Source organism: the organism of the source record quoted next, unplaced genomic scaffold, assembly GCF_019419815.1.
Source record: "Pyrus x bretschneideri cultivar Hongxiangsu unplaced genomic scaffold, Pyrus_bretschneideri_v1 Contig32, whole genome shotgun sequence".
NCBI lineage: Eukaryota > Viridiplantae > Streptophyta > Magnoliopsida > Rosales > Rosaceae > Pyrus > Pyrus x bretschneideri.
The window spans coordinates 2,179,602-2,201,046 of NW_025999635.1; the positions used below are offsets into that span (position 1 = coordinate 2,179,602).

At 39.3% G+C, this 21,445-nt stretch overlaps 2 protein-coding genes and 1 long non-coding RNA gene across 3 annotated transcripts; 1 reads left to right on the forward strand and 2 right to left on the reverse strand.

Annotated features, from left to right (window-relative positions):
• Positions 1 to 657: 657 nt before the first annotated feature.
• LOC103935740 (ARF guanine-nucleotide exchange factor GNOM-like) lies at positions 658 to 6,657 on the reverse strand. Its single transcript, XM_009345548.3, has 4 exons — positions 6,529 to 6,657; positions 6,287 to 6,408; positions 4,912 to 5,739; positions 658 to 4,766 (listed from the first exon to the last, which is right to left on the reverse strand). The coding sequence occupies exons 3-4, from the start codon at positions 5,644 to 5,646 to the stop codon at positions 1,092 to 1,094; spliced, it is 4,410 nt and encodes a 1,469-aa protein (XP_009343823.1). The 5' UTR covers positions 5,647 to 5,739; positions 6,287 to 6,408; positions 6,529 to 6,657; the 3' UTR covers positions 658 to 1,091.
• Positions 6,658 to 9,005: 2,348 nt separating this feature from the next.
• LOC125480143 lies at positions 9,006 to 11,413 on the forward strand. Its single transcript, XR_007260548.1, has 4 exons — positions 9,006 to 9,567; positions 9,794 to 9,834; positions 10,619 to 10,704; positions 10,880 to 11,413. It is a non-coding gene; the product is annotated as an uncharacterized LOC125480143 (long non-coding RNA).
• Positions 11,414 to 11,981: 568 nt separating this feature from the next.
• LOC103935754 lies at positions 11,982 to 16,189 on the reverse strand. Its single transcript, XM_009345566.3, has 3 exons — positions 15,155 to 16,189; positions 12,572 to 13,114; positions 11,982 to 12,315 (listed from the first exon to the last, which is right to left on the reverse strand). Exons 1-3 carry the CDS (start codon positions 16,004 to 16,006, stop codon positions 12,202 to 12,204), a joined length of 1,509 nt encoding a protein of 502 aa, XP_009343841.1. The 5' UTR covers positions 16,007 to 16,189; the 3' UTR covers positions 11,982 to 12,201.
• Between the last annotated feature and the right edge of the window lie 5,256 nt (positions 16,190 to 21,445).

The window sequence follows — 21,445 nt, forward strand, 5'->3', positions numbered from 1 at the left end:
AGGATGGCGCAATGTTATGTGCTTCTTCCATAGAGCATTTCAAGTGCTTTTGGACTGTAAGAATATTTTTTTCTAAAAGTATTTTCAATCATTTTAAAAGCATTTCCAAACGAACCCTTAGTTATTTCAAAGATATTTTATCAAAAGACAAAAGCTATTAAACCATCAAGTTTTTGCTTCAATTTTTGTAGGTTAAAAAATTGTTTTCTTTCTTGTAGATTGGGTAAAAAACAGATAAAATATTTACTCAAGATTCAAGAAGTCTAAGAGGAATTACGCAAACCAAGTAATGTACAGCAGTGTACTCGCCTTTTACACTCAAGTGTGAATCCATCTCCTCGTAGTTTAAATTAGATTCGAACATCGCTTGATTCTGAAAGCATCAAAAGTTTAATTCAAAATTGATTGCATTAAGGTCCAAAAGTGGATGGAGGGGGAGAATAAGAAGAAGATGAAAGGTTAAATGACAAATATGATGGGGGAAGACTATATTACACCACATGAACCTGCGATCGGATGCTCCTCTTACACAAGGCTCAACAATGCATCATCAAATACCAACTTTCGCAACAAAACGTAGGCAACTTGCGATGCAAGAACTCGAAACCATGTCAAACATGGCACGATTAGATGCCGAGTAAAAATACTAGTTAGAAGTAGCAATCTTCTTCTGTACATTGATGAACAAGGCAGTACAAAATACAGAAGGATTCACTAGCAACTCACTAGGAGGCCAAACAAACATGCTACCTTTAGACAAAAAGTAGTATTTATCCGGGGAATACACTGCAACAGAATTATCCGGAGGCGAAGTTAAGGACACTGGTTGAAGGAAGACGAAGATGAGTACAAAGAAAAGACCAATCCGCTTGGTTTTTCAAACAACCAGTATGTATATCAGCACCCTCTGTAATAATCCACATCTGGCAGCTCTACAGAAAACAATCAAAGATGTCTTCTGCCAGTTTCTGTAAGATAAAGATTTCATAACAAGATGCCTCCTAAAATAACTATTCAGAATCCGGGATCATGCGTGCTTATTAACATGCACGAACAGGACCGGTTCTACTTGCAAACAACTATACAACATGCTAACCTGCAGTGCCAGAAACTTCTGTCGACGCCATTTCGGTTGGAAGTACATTACCCTTTTCTTCAGAAACTAGACCTCCGTTTTCACCCAGCTTAGTCTCGGACTGTTCTGAACCTTGATCAGGGAAAACCTCAGATTGCAAGGATGGCGCAATGTTATTGACATGTAGCCATGTCAGCTCCCACAAACTATCTCCTCCTAGAGCGCTCCTTTGCACGAGCACTCCCTTTAAATTCATCACAAGCAAGGTATTCTTAAGTAGCTCGGGTAATTGGTCCTGAAGCTTCTCACTTTTTTTCCCTCTAACTTTCACCTTCATATACTTTTCCATTCGACTGAGAACACCCAGCCATAGTTTGCAGAAGGTTGTTAACTGTGATAGGCCAGGAAGTAGCTGTAAGAACACCTTGGACAAGAGCTTCATGGCAAGGATAAGTGTGCCTTCCATGTTGCGGTAGTCCTTTTGGGAGTGTCCCTGTGCAATTTCAAGCAAGTCGTCAAGCATTGTGAAAATCACCACATCAAAGCACTGTAACCACAGAACATGTGGAAGAGGAATCCCATCCACTCCAGTCAAGCACTTCTGCAACAAAGACAAAGCATGGTTCCTGACATCTTCTCTCTGGTCCAAACAAACTTTTCTTAGTGCCTGAACAAGTCGGAACCACATTTCCCCAATATCCTGAGACATTTTCACCGCTTCATCCTCGTTCACAGCTTGCTTAGCCTCACGGGCCCACCTTGCTAAACAATCAACAGAACCTGCCATAAGATCAAGTGCACAAACAGATCGTTCTGCCTGCCCAACGCGAGATTCTGCAAACTGCCTCAAAGCATCAACACAAAGAGCATAGTTGGTCGGCAACAAGTGGGTTCCTTCTGACATAATGAAGAACAGTGCGTCAAACCCAGACTCAGAAGCTTCAGGGTGCCGGGCTGTGATAGAGAGTAAGGATGTAATTGTACGCCACCCCCCATGGGATCTGATGTGAGAGGCATTTGCTTTCACAAGGCGACTGACTTCCTGTGTAATTTGCTCACAGTAAGCATCAGCAACCCGAGCATCAAGCTTCAAGACAAGCTGCAGGGACTTCAAGAGATCATCAGCAAGGTTCTCTTTATAGGGAAGCAGCCGCTGGCAAATCCGAAGAAGTCCAAAGACAGCCTTCTCTACCAGAGCACAAGGCATCACAGTTGACTGAACAATGTTGGATATGTGCTCATACACTCCCTGCCAAAGAAGATCAATCCTATCCCTATTATTTAGGGTAATAGCAATCAGCAACTCCAAACAGAAAACTGCAGTATCCTCGTCCTCAGGAGAGCTATTCCCTTTCTGGGGTCGTCCCGCAGCCCAAATCAGTGCGCGTGCAAGCTGTAAGAGGGATTCAGCCTGCAGAAACTTGCTCTCGGTAAATATGCTGTCAATATGGCACTTTTGAATTGTCTGAAGGGTGCGTTGATGAGCAGCAAGTTGTTGTTCAGTAGGCTGCGATCTTGGCTCCTCTGTCTCAAGAGATAAGAGCTGACTAAACCGACCCATCAATCCAGAGGATCTCCTCGGAGTACCTATGGAAGGTACATGAACAGAAGAGAGAGAATTTGACATAGGCTTCCCAGGCCCTGTGTCAGCTGAAAACTCTGACTCATCGGCCGCATCACTGGCCACACGAGCTGGAAGAAGGCCAAGCTTGTGTAATCTTAAGATGCAGTCCAGAATATTTCTCCAACCTGTGCGAATGTAATCACCATACCTATTGGCAATTGTAAATACAGTCACAGTTGCCATTCTTGCTTTTGTGTCATCACCAAAGGCTAGCACAGGCTCCTCAACAGATGATGGGTTTAAAAGGGTGGTAAACTTACAGAGAGATACAACCAGATCATCCAGGACATCTTCAAGATGATGGCATGCTGATATCTTTGCAACGGCTAAAAATCCATCTATGCAAGTTTGGTAAATCTCTTCATGTTCTGCATGATCAAATACCACAGAGATAGCAGCAATTGTAGGGCCCGACATTATAGCAAATATATCGTGGTCTAGGTAGGCTCTGGAATCAGACATGATAAATGGAGCGTTCTTCTTAGATTTGTGCATTAAATCAATCCACCGGCTTGGGGTCATTTCAGGATAACCAGCACCTTGTTCTGGAGTTGTTCGGATCTCGTTCTTGCATATTGAGTGGTAAAGCTCTGTCAGAAATTCTCGAGGAAGATCACTGCCTCCATTGATGTGCCGATTATTCCGAATGAAATCCTCCTCCGTCATTTTCTTCTTTACCTGAACATTGTGTTGATCTGTATTGAGCATTATGAGTGAATATGACAGCAAAAGCGCAGCATCCTTGTTAGCTAGAATTAGTGGTGATTGCTCATAATATCTCTCTGAGAATGCTTCAAGCACCCTTTGTATCTTTTGTGATTCTCCAGGCAATCGAAACGTCTCCAAAAACAGTCGGAGTGCAGTATCCAAGTTCATATCTGCGAAATCAAAGGTACCGGCAAATTTATGAAGAACCTGAACACAAAACTCGTCATGATTTCCCAAGAAATCCCCAACTAGATTCTTGTCCAACCCAGCAGTGTACCTGAAAAAGCAGGCCACGCTTTGTGGATCAAGTTTGTCAGGCAACAGATATGTTCCTTGGAGGAACTCCAGTCCTTTCTTTGGGTCACGGTTAAAATGATCAGCTCCAATCATTAACCTTCTCTTTATGTACTTCCTCCGGCGAACAAATGGAACCCAATTACTAGGATCACTGTAGTTGTCACACTTCACCATCCAGAATGGAGTATACTCTTCAAGATTCACTGGCGTATGTGCAGAAACTGATCCATTCCCCACCCTTTCGGCCATTCCTTGAATAACAGCAATAAGGCCATCCAAAGCAAGAATGTGAATTGAAGACAAAGGGCAATTGACAGGGAATGCACTCTTTGACAACAGATTAGCAAGTTCTTCAAAGACATTGCTGCATGTTATGTCACAATCTAAGTTAGCATACATCTCCACCATGAAATTTTTCTGCCTGCAGAAGTCAACAAGAACCTCCATAGCAACCTCCTGCTGCTGATAAGAAGCTCCATATTTACTTTGTGCAAGCCTCAAAATCACACAAGAAAAGAAGGCCTCAAGCTGTAGTTTAAGTTCAGTGCGCAAATGGTGGTATAAATTAAGAACAATGCTGCATACCATTGAAAGAATAAGTGGACTCGTTGACAAACCAAACTGCATAAGATTTCGAAACAATTCATCCTGAACTAAACTCAATAACTTGGGATGATTCTGAATGTGGGATCCACCCAACTCTATAGCTGAATTAATCATAACCAAGGCAAAAAGAGGCACATCTTCATCAAATGTTATGGTATTAGATCTGGATCCCATTCCCATATGCTCAGAAACATTTAACAAAGAGCAAAGAAAGTGAAATATTTCCACCATGCAGGGTACCCCATATGGCTCAGTCATGAGATGCAAATCATATTGAACAGCCTCCTTCTCAGTAGAAACCGTGAGTACACTTTCATCAATCCGAGGTGCTACCAGGCCTGAAGAAGCATTTGAGGCAGGACTTGTGGATAATGGTTGACTATCATACCCAGAACTCACATTGCCATTCTCCAATTGTCTACTCCCAAAAGCATACTCATTATTTAGCCCGGCAATCTGCACAAGAAAAAACCATCACATATTCACAAACAAGTTCTTGACATTGGATGCTTGTGTATCAACTAATAAGTTTACACTACATAATCAACAGATCACATCTAGGCTAAGACCTAATGCATGTAAACTTTGATAGTCACAGTACCTCTTGTTTTCTTGTAGCACTTCCATTTAACAGTGCACGTTCAGTGTCGTGAACATCAGGAAGGTGTGAGAAAATACATCTAACAAGTTCATGCATTGTGTGGCGAGCTATCCGTTGCAACAACTCGCATTTTGTTCCTGCTTGATGAACTATACGAAAACATGTATTCACTATAGTGCAAACATGCTGGTTACTCAACATAACAGATGCTTTACTCTTCATGCAAGCCAGAAGAACCTGTAGTATCTTCATCAGTACCACTTCCTCTGATGCAGGATCGGTGACCTCAAATCGACAACTAGTGATGGCATCAACTAACAAGTTCATGGCATCTTCAACATTTACGGAATTTTGATCAATCACATCAAGTGTTAAGATATTATAAACAGATGACAAAGCAACACCAGTGATTGGTGCACCAGTTTCATCAGATCTAATCACATCCAAAAATGGCTGGAGATACACAACAGGATTAATGGTATGCCACTGATGCTGCCATGAAAAAATTTGCTTGCGCAATGCCTTTAAAGACTGGATTAAAGAGTGTTCCAGCTGATCATCACCGGATATATAACGACTGCCCCATCTTACATTCCTCCTCATAACCGCTAATACAGAACCTATTTCTGAATTGATGATGCATGCCAATGTAGCTTTATTTGAATTGGTTGCCTCACAGTCCTCGGGTTCTTCCTCAATTGCCTTGATCCCAGTTTGCAGCTTTAGACGCCCCATCTCTGAACAATATTCTTTTGAACAGAACCCAAGTTCTAGCTGTATTTACCAGCTTCTATATAGAGAAGGCAAAGAAGCATAGGCAACACATACCTAGTTGAAATTCAACATACCAAGTAAGCTAACTGAAGTATAACAATTAATCGAGAGGCATAATTCAAGACAATCGTAATCATATCATATGCAGACATTTAGACTACCATAACCACTCCCACTAATTTTCAACAACCATAACTTCCCGTCTCGCTCTATAATTTAAATGTCTTTACAAGTACACACACCATCTAAACACACTAGAAATAACTCAAAAAACCTACACTACCTTCACTAATAAAAATGTAGGTTAAACTTCATACATAAATTCCAACTTAAAACCTAAAACTTTCACGCAACGGAGAATTACGCATTCAATTTCCTTTCGAAAACTAAAGATTTGATTCTAAACAACTTAAAACCTAAAACAACACTAAACAGCTCGCCCCAAGAAAAAGTGAACCAAAATTGGCTCTGTTTGGTTCCATTGATCTCGACATTGGCCCTTCAAATGCCGAATCCGAACTTCGGACGCCAAATGTGCTCCGAGCATCTGGTTTGGCCGAGACTAACAATTCAAATTCCAAATTTTCGTTTGGCTACTTACCAAGCAGTCCTGCTTTCAACCTCGCCTGCGATCCCAAGCCTGACACCTCCCAAATCCGGTTCCTTCCTCTCCCCCTCCGGTTCAAGCCCAACTGCAAGCTTCGGGTTCAACCGCTCCGTTCTCTGGTAACAGATCCAGTGGACCGTGCGATCCATTAATATCAGAAAAATAAAAAAAAATAAAAATTGCAAATGCGAAGCAGATTCCATGCGAGTGAAGTTATGTGAGAGAGAAGAATTTACCTTGCTTGGAAAAATGGAAGAGCGAGGAATCCGACCAAGGATCTATGGGAAGAAAAAAATGAAAGGAAGAAGAAGAAGAAAGTATACCGGCAGTAAACAAGGATCTTTGTGTTTTAATAATAATAATAATATCTTGGTGTCAATTAGCATTGACCTTTTGACCAGAGCAGTAAGCGAGAGATATTAAGATCAATTCTCGTTAAATTATTGTAAATATATATCTTGATAATACATATCACTATTTACTATTATGTTTCATTTAACACATTGATATCAATCACAAGCCGGTGGTTTAGTGATAAAGGACGGATTGCGAGGCTTCATTCAAACTAAAAATCCGAGGTCTCGGGTTTGAAACCTGCTGCTTGTGTGGAAGTCAGACATATGGCCAGAGAGAGGCTGAAATGTCTATGTGAGTCTTCTCGACCCCCAAAAATGATGGATAATAATGACTTATCATCAGTTGTCCCCTTTTTAAAAGAAAGAGACACAATGATATCAACCTTTAATATAATATAAGATTGGTACTTTGTTACTTTGGTGGAATAGCATATGCAATATTGACCTTATACGTGGTTAAAAATAGTTAACATTCTTAGGTTGATGAGTTTCACTTCATGAGATTATAAGTATGAGGTTTTATTTGGCTTCTTTTTTTCGTTTAGCTTAAACTAAATCGCATTGCACCATTTAACGTAAATTGATTGAGTTGTAATTTTGCAATATTAAAATTGATGCAAACATAACCGCACTCACCATACAACTAAGACAAAATGCGTGTTATCACAAAATTTGCTTACTCGAAGTTATAGAAAAACTGAATATAAATGGTTATCTTTAACAAACATACAAATAAGACTTGTTATTACAATATGATATTCATCTTTACTTATTAGTACAATGTTTTACATTCATCGTACCTAATTGGCAAGTCGATACCTAATAACTCAATCATTGTGTGCTTTAGTCCGAGTCCAGTGTCGTTGTATATTTATAGATAAAAACTATATTTCAAAATTCAAATCGCAAGATTTGGGGATCTCACTCATAGGTGTGAGCAAGTTTACAGAACCCCGGCCCCATATATCCAAATTCAGATCTTACCGTTATCCGCTGACACAAAAGTGAACGAACAAAAATTCCGACTGAAAATTCGCAATGGCGCTTCTCAACGTCTCCACGTGCTCTTCCGAGCTCCCACCAAAACCCTCCATCTCTCCCCAACAAACCTCACCCTTCCCGCCAACACCTCCATCTCTCCGCCGGCTATCCTGCGCCCCAGGTACACTGAGCACCTCGTCTCCTCCTTCCGTCCGCCCTTCGTCCCCTTTCTCTTATTCATTTCAGCATATTGCGCACTGCGCACACCTCGCGTACGTTAGCCAATTCGCTCTGATGATTTCTCACTTTTCAAATTTCTTTCGCAGGTAGTAAACAATCGCCTCAAAGCTTCTGGAAGCTCTCATTGTCGCTGGGAGAGTCCGTTTGCAAGGCGAGCCTGATCGCTCTGCTCTCCGCTTCTGTGTTCGTAGCCGATCCTGCACTCGCCTTTAAGGTAAAGCTGTTGTGCCTTGGCCCGGTTAGTGCGGAAACAAGATTCAGATTACCTCACCAAGATATATACCCAACAGAATAAAATACAAGAAATAAAGACATCCAAAAATTTACGAAGTTCGGCAAAAATCTGCATACGTCCCGGAAAAATGTTACTTTTCACTATGAGAATAACACTACAAGTTACACATGAGTTAAATCGACATAACTCAATCTCAAATCGCTTGTACATCCACTCACAGAATTTTCCCAAGAACCTCATTCTACCCCTAAGAGTTCAATACTTTTCACCTAGCTCTCTTGATTTTCTCTCACCCGTGCCCATGGTAGAGCCAAATGCTCTCACCATCTCTTTGGATGCTTTCCTGATGCAAGCCTTCTCCCTCGGCAAGCATATCCCAATGCAAGACTACTGCCTACACTTATAGGCATACACCAGCAATTATGCCAACCACCAAGACCAAAAGTCTTGAGTTCACATGGCATATATTCAACACTCATTGGCATACCTAATTTGAAATTCCACCGTAAAACCAATTGACAATACAGGGAGTAACCCAAAACCATATAAGCATATAGCAAACCTTGTCCCTTACCGATATGGGACAACTCTCAACACGCCTCCGCACGTGTAGCAGATTTTCAAGCCTACACGTGGACAACAACTAGGTAGCGTGGAGTGCGTGTGGCCGTTTGGCTTCACACTAGGACAACCCGTTCTGATACCATGATGAAATTGAGGTCAATTTCACCATAAAACCAATTGACAATATGGGAAGTAGCCCAAGAACATATAAGCACATAGCAAACCTTGTTCCCTACCGATGTGGGACAACTCTCAACAGTACCTAGCCTATATATAGAGTGCAACCCTTTTCTCCATCTGCCATTTAATGCATATAAAAGAAAGAATGCTCAATTGCATGCAATCCCACAAAGTCAAGACCTGCTCCTGCTTCCAACGCTGCTTGTGGCTGTCACAATGTCTTCCCTTGAACGAAGACTTCCATGCCACAACCGAAAGCAAAACACAAAGTCACAAATGGCTGCTGCATTTCCTTGTAGCATTCACAAAGTTACACTTACAAATTGTTGCCAACTCATAAATATATGAGCCAAACACAACAAAAGCTTCAATCCTGAATGCCAGTATTCTGTTTGGTTCCCAAGAAAGTGACGGGAAATAAATCAATGTGCTTAAATATCGTCTCGTTGTTGATGAAAGCGTGGAGGTCCGTACGGTTCGGAGGTGACTAGGGGCCAGGACCTCACTGGCAAGGGCTTTAGCGGCAAGACCTTGATCAAGCAAGACTTCAAAACGATCCAAAATCAATCGATTTTGTGAAATGCTGAGTGTTTGATGTTTATTGCATTCGAAGATTTTGAATTTTTGTGTGTTGATTTTGTTGCAGTCGATATTGAGGCAAGCGAATTTCAAAGGCGCCAAGTTATTAGGTGCTAGCTTCTTTGATGCTGATTTAACAGGTACATTTGTTTTGAATAATTTATTATCACAAATGCTGTAATCTTCGATTGACGTTGGTACGTGTTGCAAATGTTTAGGAAGGACAAGGAAGAAGGAATGTTTCATATATGCGTTGGTTCGAATCGCGGATTTTTATGTATCTGATATGCAGAAAAAGACCGTGGTTTATTCGTTGTTTTATTTACTCTGATATTGTTTCTCCTGGGGCTGATCTTTCTGATGCAGATCTAAGAGCTGTGGACTTTTCCTTGGCCAATGTGACAAAGGTGAAGTTTGATGGAACATTTAATTTACATTCTGATTAATAAGAATCCTAATTTAGATGCTCCGCTGTCAGTTTCGTTGGTAAATGGTGAAAATTGCAGATAGAGGGATAGACTGGAATTGCAGTAACATACTAATATGTGTGGACAATGTGTCCGAAGCTCCCATTTCCGGGACTTATGGGACACCTACCACGCCTTGAGCAAATTTTCAGTTGGAAACTCCTGCGGTGTTGTCCTTTTTGATGATATTATGGAAGAAGTTTCATGCTTGATCGGGTTTTTTTTAGATCAGGCTCTGGTTTACTTATGACACGAGTATCCATGTTCTATGTAAATGATGAACATGACTAGGGGACCTCTAAATCCTTGCCCTTCAAGCTAGCAGGTTCACCATTCTTCGTTAATCCGTGGTCACTTAGTGCCATGATACTTATTGTTGTCTTGGAGATGCGCTGAGAATGTAATCGGTAGATCATACTGATCAAGTTAACAGAAGTATCTTGAGGTATAATTTGTACAAAATAGCTAAACATGTCAGTCTATGTGACAAGGCTAAACTTCAGATTCATTAATGGAAACTGTTTTTCTCTACCAGTTCAGCCAAACCTTATATTGATCAAGATTTCCCATTTATGAAGGTTTTGTTAGTTTTCACCCCCGAGTGTAGTTACTTCCTCGTCCCTTGGCCACAAAGTTCAAATGTTCCAAGGAAAAAAAGTGTAGAAATTTGTATCCTAATGTTCTAAGTTCGAACTTCTCACTCGCACATGTACCACTTCTGCAGGCAAATCTGAGCAACGCTAGCTTGGAAGGTGCAGTTGCCACAGGCAACACATATTTCAAAGGGTGAAATAAATGTCACGGGTGCAGGTATGTAGAAATTTGCTTAATGCTAACATTGTTAATAGCTTGACTTAACACTTTCCACTAGGGGATTTCATCTCTAGGTTTACCATTTACTCCGATCTGAGTAAAAGATACTTTATATCTATGCATTTATCTTCACAAATCTGCTCCATTTTACAAGCAGCTGTTGTGTTAACAGGGTGAATCCGACAACTGGAAATCCAATACGCAAAACCTTGCTCTGCAATTAATAGATGTATACATGTATGGTATGTAAGTAATTGTCCCTTCCATTTTTTCAGATGTATACATGAGCGCCCACAACTAGTTCCAGCCAGGTACAATCTAAAATAAACACTTGTATCGTTTCTTTTTCTGTACGTTTTACCTGGTATTGCCTATTACATTCACTGAAATTTCGGTTGTGTGTTAATGACCATTGTCGGAGGCTTAGGTGATCAGTCCGCTGAACTCTTATCTGTTCATTGTTTCTCCAGACTCCATGGACAAGTAGACCATTATTGGCCTCAGCTTTCACCAGGTATTACGTCTTAATTTATCGCTTAATTTGTTCAATGAGATCATCATATTATGCTTTTGCGTCTTAACTCATCGTTTTTATCCAAATAGATTAGCTCCACTGAGAGATTAGCAAATAGCAAACCACATTAAACATGTTAACCCAATGTGCTTAGTGTAGTGATGATATTCGACTGATCCACAACGTTTGATCAATTCCAGTCTGTTTTGCTTTGAATATATTAATTCCCCATTAGTACTTAATCAACCTCCTATCATTACAAATTGTAAACTTTCCCTCAGTCATAATAGCTCCACTGCCTTTTTACCTTTCCCTTTCCCTCCTTTTTTGGTTGCTTTGTCCGTAGACCTTTCAAAACCACCAAATATGCTTTCAACCTTTCCTTTTCAATTTTTTTCTTTATTTTTCACCCTTTGAGTAGGCAAATGCAATGAGTTTTGGAGTGGATGGGAAAGTTGTGGATTTATCGTACCCTTCTTCATTTGCTAGTGCGGCTGCTTTCAGGCCATTTGGTGTGTCTCGCTACAATTGGTCAAGTTGCAAGTGCAATTTTAACTCTTGTTGATATGAGCCTAGTGCTTCCTCTACCACCACTGAAACTAAAAAGCCACCCCCATCAAACTTTGAAAAATTGACACATCACTCGCACGTATAAGGAAAGAGAAAAATGACACAAAGTCGTCGACTAATTATTGTGCAAATTATGAGTCTGTTGGATATATCAGATATGTCGTTTATCCTTTGTTAAGCACAAGTAGACTAAGTATATCAAGTGACTGCATTTTATTAGTACGCAATAATTTTGCGTTATATGTGTGAACTAATCTAAGCCTTCGTATTATTGCTTGAGTAGTTACATAAGTGGACAGGCTGAATGGATCTATATGAGTAGTACGCTAATAAGGACCCCTCCCACCCCCGGGGGCCCCAAACCAAAAAAGTGGCCTCTATAGTGCCGCATTGCATAATTTCCTAAACATCTACATAGTAATTGACTCCTTGGGTTTGCATGCCCTAATTCTAAGCCCCATGCCTCCATTCTTTATGCTTCCTCGGTTCTTAATCTCACAGCACTGTCTTCGTGGAGCCTCTTCCTACAAAAAATACAACCTTTAATTAGGCCACTAAATTAAGCTCAAAAGACATGCACTAATCCAATGTGCTATACGATTAGGCCAGTATTATAAGCTAATCACATCGTACTAAAACGCATTATACGTAATTGACTTATGATACTGTCACAACGACGTCCTAATGCAAAGAAGCTTTCCTTGTGTAACACTCAACACATACGTAGGACCCATATGTATGAAAAAGGAATACTCATTTGTGAAAAGAGTTAGGGTTTACCTTTGTCCAATAGTGAGGGTCCATCTTCTCTGAGGAGACTACAATCCTCTGCACTGCCATTGCATGGGCATACTCTTTTTTCTTACATTGGTTCCCCTCATTGGCCATAAACCTCTTGTAAATAGTCACAATCCCACTCTTGCCGACAACAACCTGCTCCAAGAAGTAAATGATGGGCTGCTGACACGGGTCGGAACTCACGGGTCGGGTATTGAACGTGAAAGGTCCATTACTCCAGCTCCTCCACGTCTTGAACGTCTGCAACGGCATCTGAAGATCCATAGCTCCGATCAATGACGGGTAAAGCTGAATGGTATAGCCCCATGAAACGGACATTGACCATTTACGCCGGTGATCGTAGCAAAAGCTCTGTTGTAGGATCCGGCCCGGGTCGACCCGGTATGCACGAAGAAGGGATTTGAGTGAGTCTAAATGGGTCTGGTCTGGGAACATGGGTTTCATGGAGTCCAGATGGTGAAGTGACACAAGTGGTGCCAATGGGTGCGCTGCTAAGACACCATAGGGGTCCCCTCTGATGTCGTACTGAAAAATTACAAAATACCAAACGGGTCACATTCATATTCTATGGTCAACAAAAAAATCCAGTAAGATTTTTTAGTGACAAAATATTGACGGAACAATGTATTGTCACCGAGCATTATTAGACCAAATAACCGTATTTCACTATACGTTCCATACAAGATGGGTTTCTTAAAACCTAACAACCTCAATTTCGACCATAAAATTATGCTGGTGAAAGCTACTACAGCCTTATCAAAGACTCACCCACCAACCATCTTGCGTAAATGGTTGGAGGAATTTAAATGGTACGAGATCATGCCCATGATCTATGGACGAAGGATTTTTGAGTCAAACTTGGTAACGTGAGTAGTACGCAAGGACAAAGATGACCCGTTATTTTCACCGGAGCCACCAAAGAAACCTCCAAAACATTTCACACAGTCAGTATCACATGTACGAACGATTAACTTCCTTGTTACGGTCAGTGTCTTATGAGATAAACTTACACATATCAAATATACGATTATCTCTATTTCAAACCTACATAAATTTTTTACTTTTTTCACGTGCTAATGCAGAGACGATAATACAAGTGGTACACCATATGTTTTAATAGAAATGGTGGGAAATTTTATTTTTTAAGTTATTAACATTTTAACACACATATTTCTTCATTTGTTTAATAACACGTAATGTACCATTTCGTATACCAATCACATTGAAAAATCTAAAATCACATTGAAAAATCTAAACCCTAGTGCGATGGTACGAGACTGGTATAAGATATGGGTGTGTAAAACTACGAAATTTCCTCAATCTGGCACACTTTACACCTGGCAGGTGGGAGCATAGCTACCAAACTTTTTCCAATAGCATGGCGCCATAAACGCCACAAAACAGGTGTGGTAAACGGTACATATTCCAAGTCTATCAAAGGCAACTGCTTGCTTAAAGACAGAGGAGAGAGATTTAGGCCACCAACGCTAATCTTTGTCACAATCAATTAAAAGAATATTCATTAAAGTAATCCTGTGAAGAAAAAAAAAATGCAAATTCAAGGACACGTATTCAACTTTTTGCTATGAGACACGACAGTCCAAACACATGCATGCAGCTTTTTAAAATCGTCCGGATCTCTTTCGTCAATGAGATTTGGAGATTTAATCATGTGATTCAAATCCTTAAAATTTCATCTAACGATTTGTAAGTACTGATCTTTTAAAAATTATAATAATTTTTTATTGTTAAATGAAAATTTTAAAGTCTGAATCATTTGATGAAAAGATCTCTTCCCTTTAAAATCAAATATTATTCATACAGAGTAACTATAAAACCTACCAACAGTAACATCGCATTGCAGGCATGCTTTGCCACGTGTCATGATAATAATAATATTCTTTAGGACCTTAAAATAAACAATAATATAGTTTAGGACCTTAAAGTAAACAATAATATAGTTTAGGACCTTAATATAAACAATGATATAGTTTAGGAACAATAAGAAAATTTACACCTTTCTAAACCTAGTACGTTTCGAGTTTCGAGTCAATCGTGTCTAGTACGATTTTTTATACGAATAAGCTATATGAAGATATAAATAAATTAAAATCAGGCGTGTGTCGTGACGTTTACTAACAATAAATTTTTCTGCGTTTTTGTTGTTAATTTTTAACGTAGGGTTTTAGTCTTTCTAAATACAAAGAGAATTATTGCTTCACCAATAAAAATCAGCTCTAATCATTTCAAATTTTCCGAAAAAATTGACTCGACTCTTGAGTCAATTAATTCAAACCATTTTTGTATTATGATTGACGAGGTTAGGTGGCAGCTCACCATTTGGTCCTCCAGCACAAATTTCAAAACCCCGTCCTCTACTCCACACACGTGGCGCGAACCCAATGACCCGCCCACATTTGCCGTTAAAAATGCGTCACGAACAAAACCAAAAACTGTTGACCCACCACCTCCGTATTCCGCCACCCTTTCCCCTAGCTGCTAAGTAAAACAACCAAACGCCGCTACGTGTAACCAAAAAACAAAGCAAGAAAAGTATCGACGTACCTGGTGGAACCCACCGTGTTTAGTGAGCGGCACACCCATCTCGCTGACGCAGGCCCACACCCGCTGATCGGAACCGTAGAAATTGTAGTACCTCTCCAGACAGCCGTCCATCATTTCGACCAGCCGCGCCGCGAGCGGGTAGCTGATCGCGAACCCGCCGCCGCCAAACGCCATGTCGTACGCGTGCATCACGTCCTGCTCCACGCTCTCCGAGTTCCCGCCAATGTAGTACATCCGGTCGTGGTCGTAACTCGCCAGCACCGAAACCAGGTTCTCGGTGAAAAACACCGTGTCGTCGTCCCCCATCACGAACCACCGCACGTTGGGCAGCCCGACTTTAAAGCTCTCGTACACAATCCGCGCGATACGAACCGCCGATTGCGAACTCGAGTACCTGAAGCGGGTCCAGTCCTCCGACACTCGGTACGGAATCGAACCGGAGAAGTCCGTTTCTTTTTCGGGTTTCGCCTCCAGCCATACGAAACCGCGGGTTGTGCTGGGGTCCCACCAGAGTTCCCCTGACCGGCTCCGGTCGTGCCACGTGGTGAGGGAGGCGCCGATGCCGAAGAGAATGTGGGAGATGCTGGTGGGTTCTGGTTTGGGTCCGGGTTCTGGTTGGGGTCCGGGTCCAGGAGCCACCAAGTCGGTTCCGGTCGGGGCGAAGTCCGGCACGGGTAACCAGTGTGATTTGGTGTAGAAGGCGGAGAAGAGCGCGAGTGAAATCGACGCCAGGAGGCATAGGAGGAGGCCCACGCGCAGGCAGAGGGCCAAATAGTAGCCAGTTTTTTCCGGGAATGCGAACAAGTTGGAAGCTTTGAGCTTGTCCAGCCCAGTCGGACTCGTTTTCGGCATTTTTTTTCTCACTTTTACCCAAAACCCCCAGCACAAGTTCTAATTTCGACTCCGGACGTCCCCGGGGAATTGGGTATTTATGAAATTGCCCCGAACGAACTGCAGAAAAATCTCTCATGTACGCCCAAACCCAGAAATTCTCCGGTATCAGAGAGCTTCTGGTTGAGAGGAGATGAAAGGGTCAGGGTAGGAGGAGACGTGGGAATGATCGGCACAATGATAAAGCGTAAGAAAAAATAGTAAGAACAACAGGGCTTTGGAGAGAGAAAGTATGGGGAAATGGTTGTGGCCTTGTGGGACGAAGAAAGAAGCAAATATATGGAGGAGGAGTGAGAAGGCTGGCTTTTACTGTTTACAGTTTTACAGAGATGGGATAACTGGGCGTGGTTAATTTCTGCTGGCAGAGGTAACTATTTGCACGCAATTTTAGAGGCGTCGTTCGTTTGCCCTCGATTTTTTTGATAGGTGTAGATAGGTGTAAATATTGTAGAGGCGTCGTTCGTTTGCCCTCGATTTTTTTGATAGGTGTAAATATTGTAAATATGGAAAATATGAGATGCGGAGTGAAAATATATAGAAATATGTACAGTATATATTCCGCTTTAGATATTTTATTTTGTTTTTAGGAAGGATAATCAATTCGGATTTCATAGGATTTAAAAAGATTTTGTTAAGTAATAGATTTCAAATAATTGTAGAATCCTTACAACTTTCAAATAGATTTTCAAGCATTTATGGATTTTGATTAAAAATTTGAATGGATTTTGAGAGATTTCTTGTCATTTAAAGAATTATTTTTTAAATAGAAAATAAAGATTAAAAAATAAATAAATAAACTTGAAAAAAAAATTTAAGAACTTTACCCAGTTCTCCCTATCCTCCATGTTTTCCCAATGCCCAATTCTCCCTGGCGAATTCCACCCATTAATTTAAAATACCTTGCCATCCAATGTAAAATGCCCATTCTCCCAATCTTTCTGTTTTCTGGATGCCAAGTTCTCCTGACCCTTAATTTAAAATGCTTAGTTCTCCCAACACTGTAAATAGGTTTACTCCTATGTAAAGAGGAAAACAATCTTAGTATTAGCAATGAATGCGTAGATTACCTCGTCAGGGAGGGATGCAGTGGATAATTAGCTTGATTTGCCTTTGTGTGTTATACACCTCCAAAAAGAGAGAAAGAATCTCGGTTGCAGAGTGGAGAAAGAAAGAAAGCTTGATTGCAGAGTGGAAATTATTACCCTATCCATTGAAATTATTTGATTTGCCTTTGTCCATTTCAGTGAAAAAGAGAGAAAGAATCTCGGTTGCATAGTGGATAATTAGCAGGTAAGATCAAATATTTTCAATGAAATGGGAAGAGAGTAAGAAAGAAAGCTCGGTTGTAGGGGTGTATTCAATTGAAAATTTAAGAGACTTTAATGAATTTATAAATCCATGGATTTTTATGGAGTTTAATTGATTTTTAGAGATTCCATATAAAATTTTGATCTAATTCCCTCGAAATCTCTTGGGGAGAGGTGAGATTTGTGAATGCTAAAATACACTACGAAATCTCTCTAATTCCTTCTAATTCCTCAATTTTCTCAAATTCTTTAAAATCAATTTCTAATTTAATACATCTAGAACGTTATAAACTTATTTAAAATCCTAATTGAATACACCCGGATTTTTAAGGATTTAAATAAACTATCTTAAAATTCTAATTGAATACACCTTGAATTTCAGAGAATCACTTAAAATCTTGATTGAATACGCCTAGATTCATTAAAAGAATTAAAATCCTTCAAATTCCCAATTGAATACACTCTCCGTAGAGTGAAGAGAGAGAGAGAGAGAGAGAGAAAAAAAAAATCGAAGGGGGTTAGAAAGAAATCCTAGGGGTAGATGTAGGATTCTTTATGGTCTTTTTCAAGCTTACCATTTCTTCTCAAATCCTACAAAATCACTCATTCAATGAAATCCTTTAAAATCCATACAAATTTTAATACATATAGATTTGCATAGACTCAATAAAAATCCTTTAAAATCCTAGTTGACTACATCAGGATTCTAAAATCCTTTAGTTGACTACATCTGTATTTGAATGGACTCTCTTAAATTCTTTTAAAATCCTAGTTAACTACACCTGGATTCTAAAGTCTTTTAAAATCCTTTAAAATCTATCTAAATCCTTATTTGACTACACCCCCTTATCCTGTTCTTAGGGTTTGTAATTAATTGGTAAATAAGTTTGTACTTTTAGCAATTTTGTCGAGGGAATTGTGGTTCCGATTTCAAAGAAATCGTCATGCATTATTTCATGACGATATTTTATAGTTGCGAGTTAAAACTTTAAATTTAACATATTAACATGAGTCAGCGAAAATAAAAAGTTACGTAGAATAAGCAACCGGCATTCATGGACATGGACATTCTTTTGAGAGAAAATACAACATATGACATACATTTTGACTTTTAAATGTTAAGAGTCAATTTCTTGGTTTAAACATTATTACTATCAAGCGGCCGAGATCCGCATGATACTTTGAAGTTTTAACCATCATTAGTCATTACTCATGTGGGTCACTTATCAAGCATTTTGACCACACATGAATCAAATTCGTTTTATGCACCATTGGAATCACCCATTAGTTAGTGACTAAGCCTCAATATTGTCGCTTTTGATGGAAGTTATTTATGTTCGCATGTTTGTGAACGACTCGAAAAAAACGTAAAATGAATCTCGGTGTAGCAATAAACGTTGAACGACTTCAGTTATGAGTTTGGTATCAATCCTGTGAAATTTCATAGGCCCATGCATTGTCCGCTATTAGTATCACTGATAATTTAACCACCTATTATTTAGTATTGAGTTTTATCATAAAAAACCTTAGTAGTATTAGGTGTAAAAACTCTAAATATTAATTGTATAAAATTTTGTCATATAATTGATGTGGATCATATTCTCCAACATGCCCCCTCTGCCCTCACGAGTGACACTACATAGGGTCGCAAGGGAAACCAATTCCTACATCAGAAACCAGTTAAGTCATTATACCAGAGCTAACGCAACTTTTTGAGAGCCTAATCATCATTCAAGTACTAGGGGCAAAGCAACTTTTCAAAGCCCAATTATTTAATATCGTTAGGTTTGAGCTAGCATAACTTTTCGTAATCCTAACTTAAGGAGGCAAATTCGAGCTCAGTAAATTAGGCCCAAGACATGTTGAAAAAATAGCTTGCTCTGGTACCATGTGAAACTTTATAGGCCTAAGCATGATCCACCACCAATATCACCGATATTGTCTCAACTTCACCACCTATTATTATGTATTGAGTTTTACCACGGAAGGTCTCGGTGATACTAGGACTGAAAACTCTCATATATTAATTGTATATAATTTTGTCATATGACCAATGTGATATCCTATTCTCCAATAAATCCAACCAATTTGAAAGATTTTTAATGGATTTTCTTTTACATTAGAGGTTGATGGAGTCTGTAGTGTACCACCCTCATCACCCACCCAACACAAGCAGGTCTTTAATTCTTAGTAAAAAGAGAAATTTGATGAAGAGAGAGAATGCCAACTCGTTGCTAGTGGGAAATTTTTTATTATGACGGAAATACGGATAATATATCACTCGTTTTTATGTAAGTGATGAAAAATTTTATTTTTAAATTATTAACATTTTAACACATATATCTCATAATTTATGTAATAACACGTAGTATCCGATCACATTGAAAAATCTCCCATTGCTAGTTCTTCTTTTGTTCTTTTTCCAAGCAACAAACCCTTTTACTTTATTAGGTGTTTAGGACGACGGACCCCCAACTAAATGGAATCATGTGGGAAGCTGATTATGGTCTAATTAATTGTTTCTATGATTAAAATATAAGAAATTTTAACGAAAAGCTTCGGTGCTGTTCATTTTAACGAAAAACCACATTTTTATACTAAAAATTCAATTATGTTACTATTCACTTTAACATTTATTTTGTCCTTATCGTTAAAACTCAAAATTTTCAAATCATTTTTATTAATTTTTCTTAAAATTATAATGATTTTGTATTTGTCTGAGTTAACAAAGCACTCACTCAAGCACCAAGGTTGCATAATTCAAAAAAAAATTCTTCAGAAGGGGACCAGCAGGTCACGACCACATCAATCCATCATTTGGAGACCAGAAATATTTACACAGGCGTTTTAGCTTTTTCTCAACCACTATCGTATTATTCACCGAAGCATTTCAGTGAAATTGTTTGGTCTGACGTGCGTAGAAGTGTATTGACATTTATTTGATTGGTAATCTATATGTAGCCTTGTTCCCGTGGGCCATGACACATTGGGTCCACTCCGGCACCGTGGACTTGATTTCGGGTGTAGGATGTACAGAGTTGTCTAAATAAAATAATTAAAAATTCTTGTAAGAACTGATAAGGATGTGCACTAGTCACTTGTAAGGACTAATAAATGTAGAGCAGTTTCAACCACATGTGAAACTTAATAATCATGTGTTTTACAATATGATTAGTTACATACTCTTAAAATTTCAACCTTAACATTCGTCATGATATCATAACATGTTCATCCATATGTGAAATGCGATACTCAACAATCACGCATACTTTACGTCAACCAGTTAAATAGTTTTAAGATCGATAGCTCAATTCATTCACGTTATCAAGGTGTGTTCGACTAAACGTGAAGCCCAACAACCAAATGTAACAAATCAATTGTTTAAACAAAGGTCTAATTATATAAATAGCGCATGTGGTGATAGAATCTTCGGAATATATCTACCATGGTTTAAAAAAAAAAAAAAAAAAAATTAAGAATCAAATCCTTGTGATGAACTGTTTAATCACTAACAAATTTTATCACCAGAGTTTAAATGTTAATTGTTTTACTCCTGAAATTATAATCCGATTATCCTATCATCACGATGATCATTTATCCATTTATTCAAAACACCTCCTATTTGTTATCAAAGATGGAAAACTCTTCCTTTCTTGCCTGGTCATTTCAATGTGGAACAATTATTATGCTGCAGTTTATGCAATGCAGCCCGTCTAAAAATGTACCACCAAACCGGACCCAATGACTTAAAAGGTTATGGTCCTTCAGTTTGGGCCCTCTTTTCAGGTCCTAACGATCCATGTGCAGCACCACGTTCTATTGTCTAGCCATGGATGGCAAAAGGGAAGTTATTTTATACAGGCTTCTTTTTATTTATGTTTTTCGTTTGATTTATTCAACGAAAATCACATTAAAAGAAAATGAGCAAAGTGCGTAGAAGGAGATAAGGAGTTCGTGAAAATCATTTCCCATTGCAAAAGTGTCTCGACAATGATTAGAAATTATCTACGAACTATAGATATGGGACTGAATTCTATATTTACTATGTTTATATGCTGTTTTTTTTTCTAAATCTGAATTTAACTAAGTTGGC

Bases quoted from the DNA above. Each gene is read 5' to 3' on its own strand.
- LOC103935740 (XM_009345548.3), bottom strand. From the start codon at position 5,646: ATGGGGCGTCTAAAGCTGCAAACTGGGATCAAGGCAATTGAGGAAGAA. The intron at 4,767-4,911 runs GTACTGTGACTA...TTTCTTGTGCAG, and splicing joins GTGCTACAAGAAAACAAGAG to ATTGCCGGGCTAAATAATGA.
- LOC103935754 (XM_009345566.3), bottom strand. From the start codon at position 16,006: ATGCCGAAAACGAGTCCGACTGGGCTGGACAAGCTCAAAGCTTCCAAC. The intron at 13,115-15,154 runs GTACGTCGATAC...GTAATTTTTCAG, and splicing joins AACACGGTGGGTTCCACCAG to TACGACATCAGAGGGGACCC. The intron at 12,316-12,571 runs GTAAACCCTAAC...TATTTTTTGTAG, and splicing joins ACCCTCACTATTGGACAAAG to GAAGAGGCTCCACGAAGACA.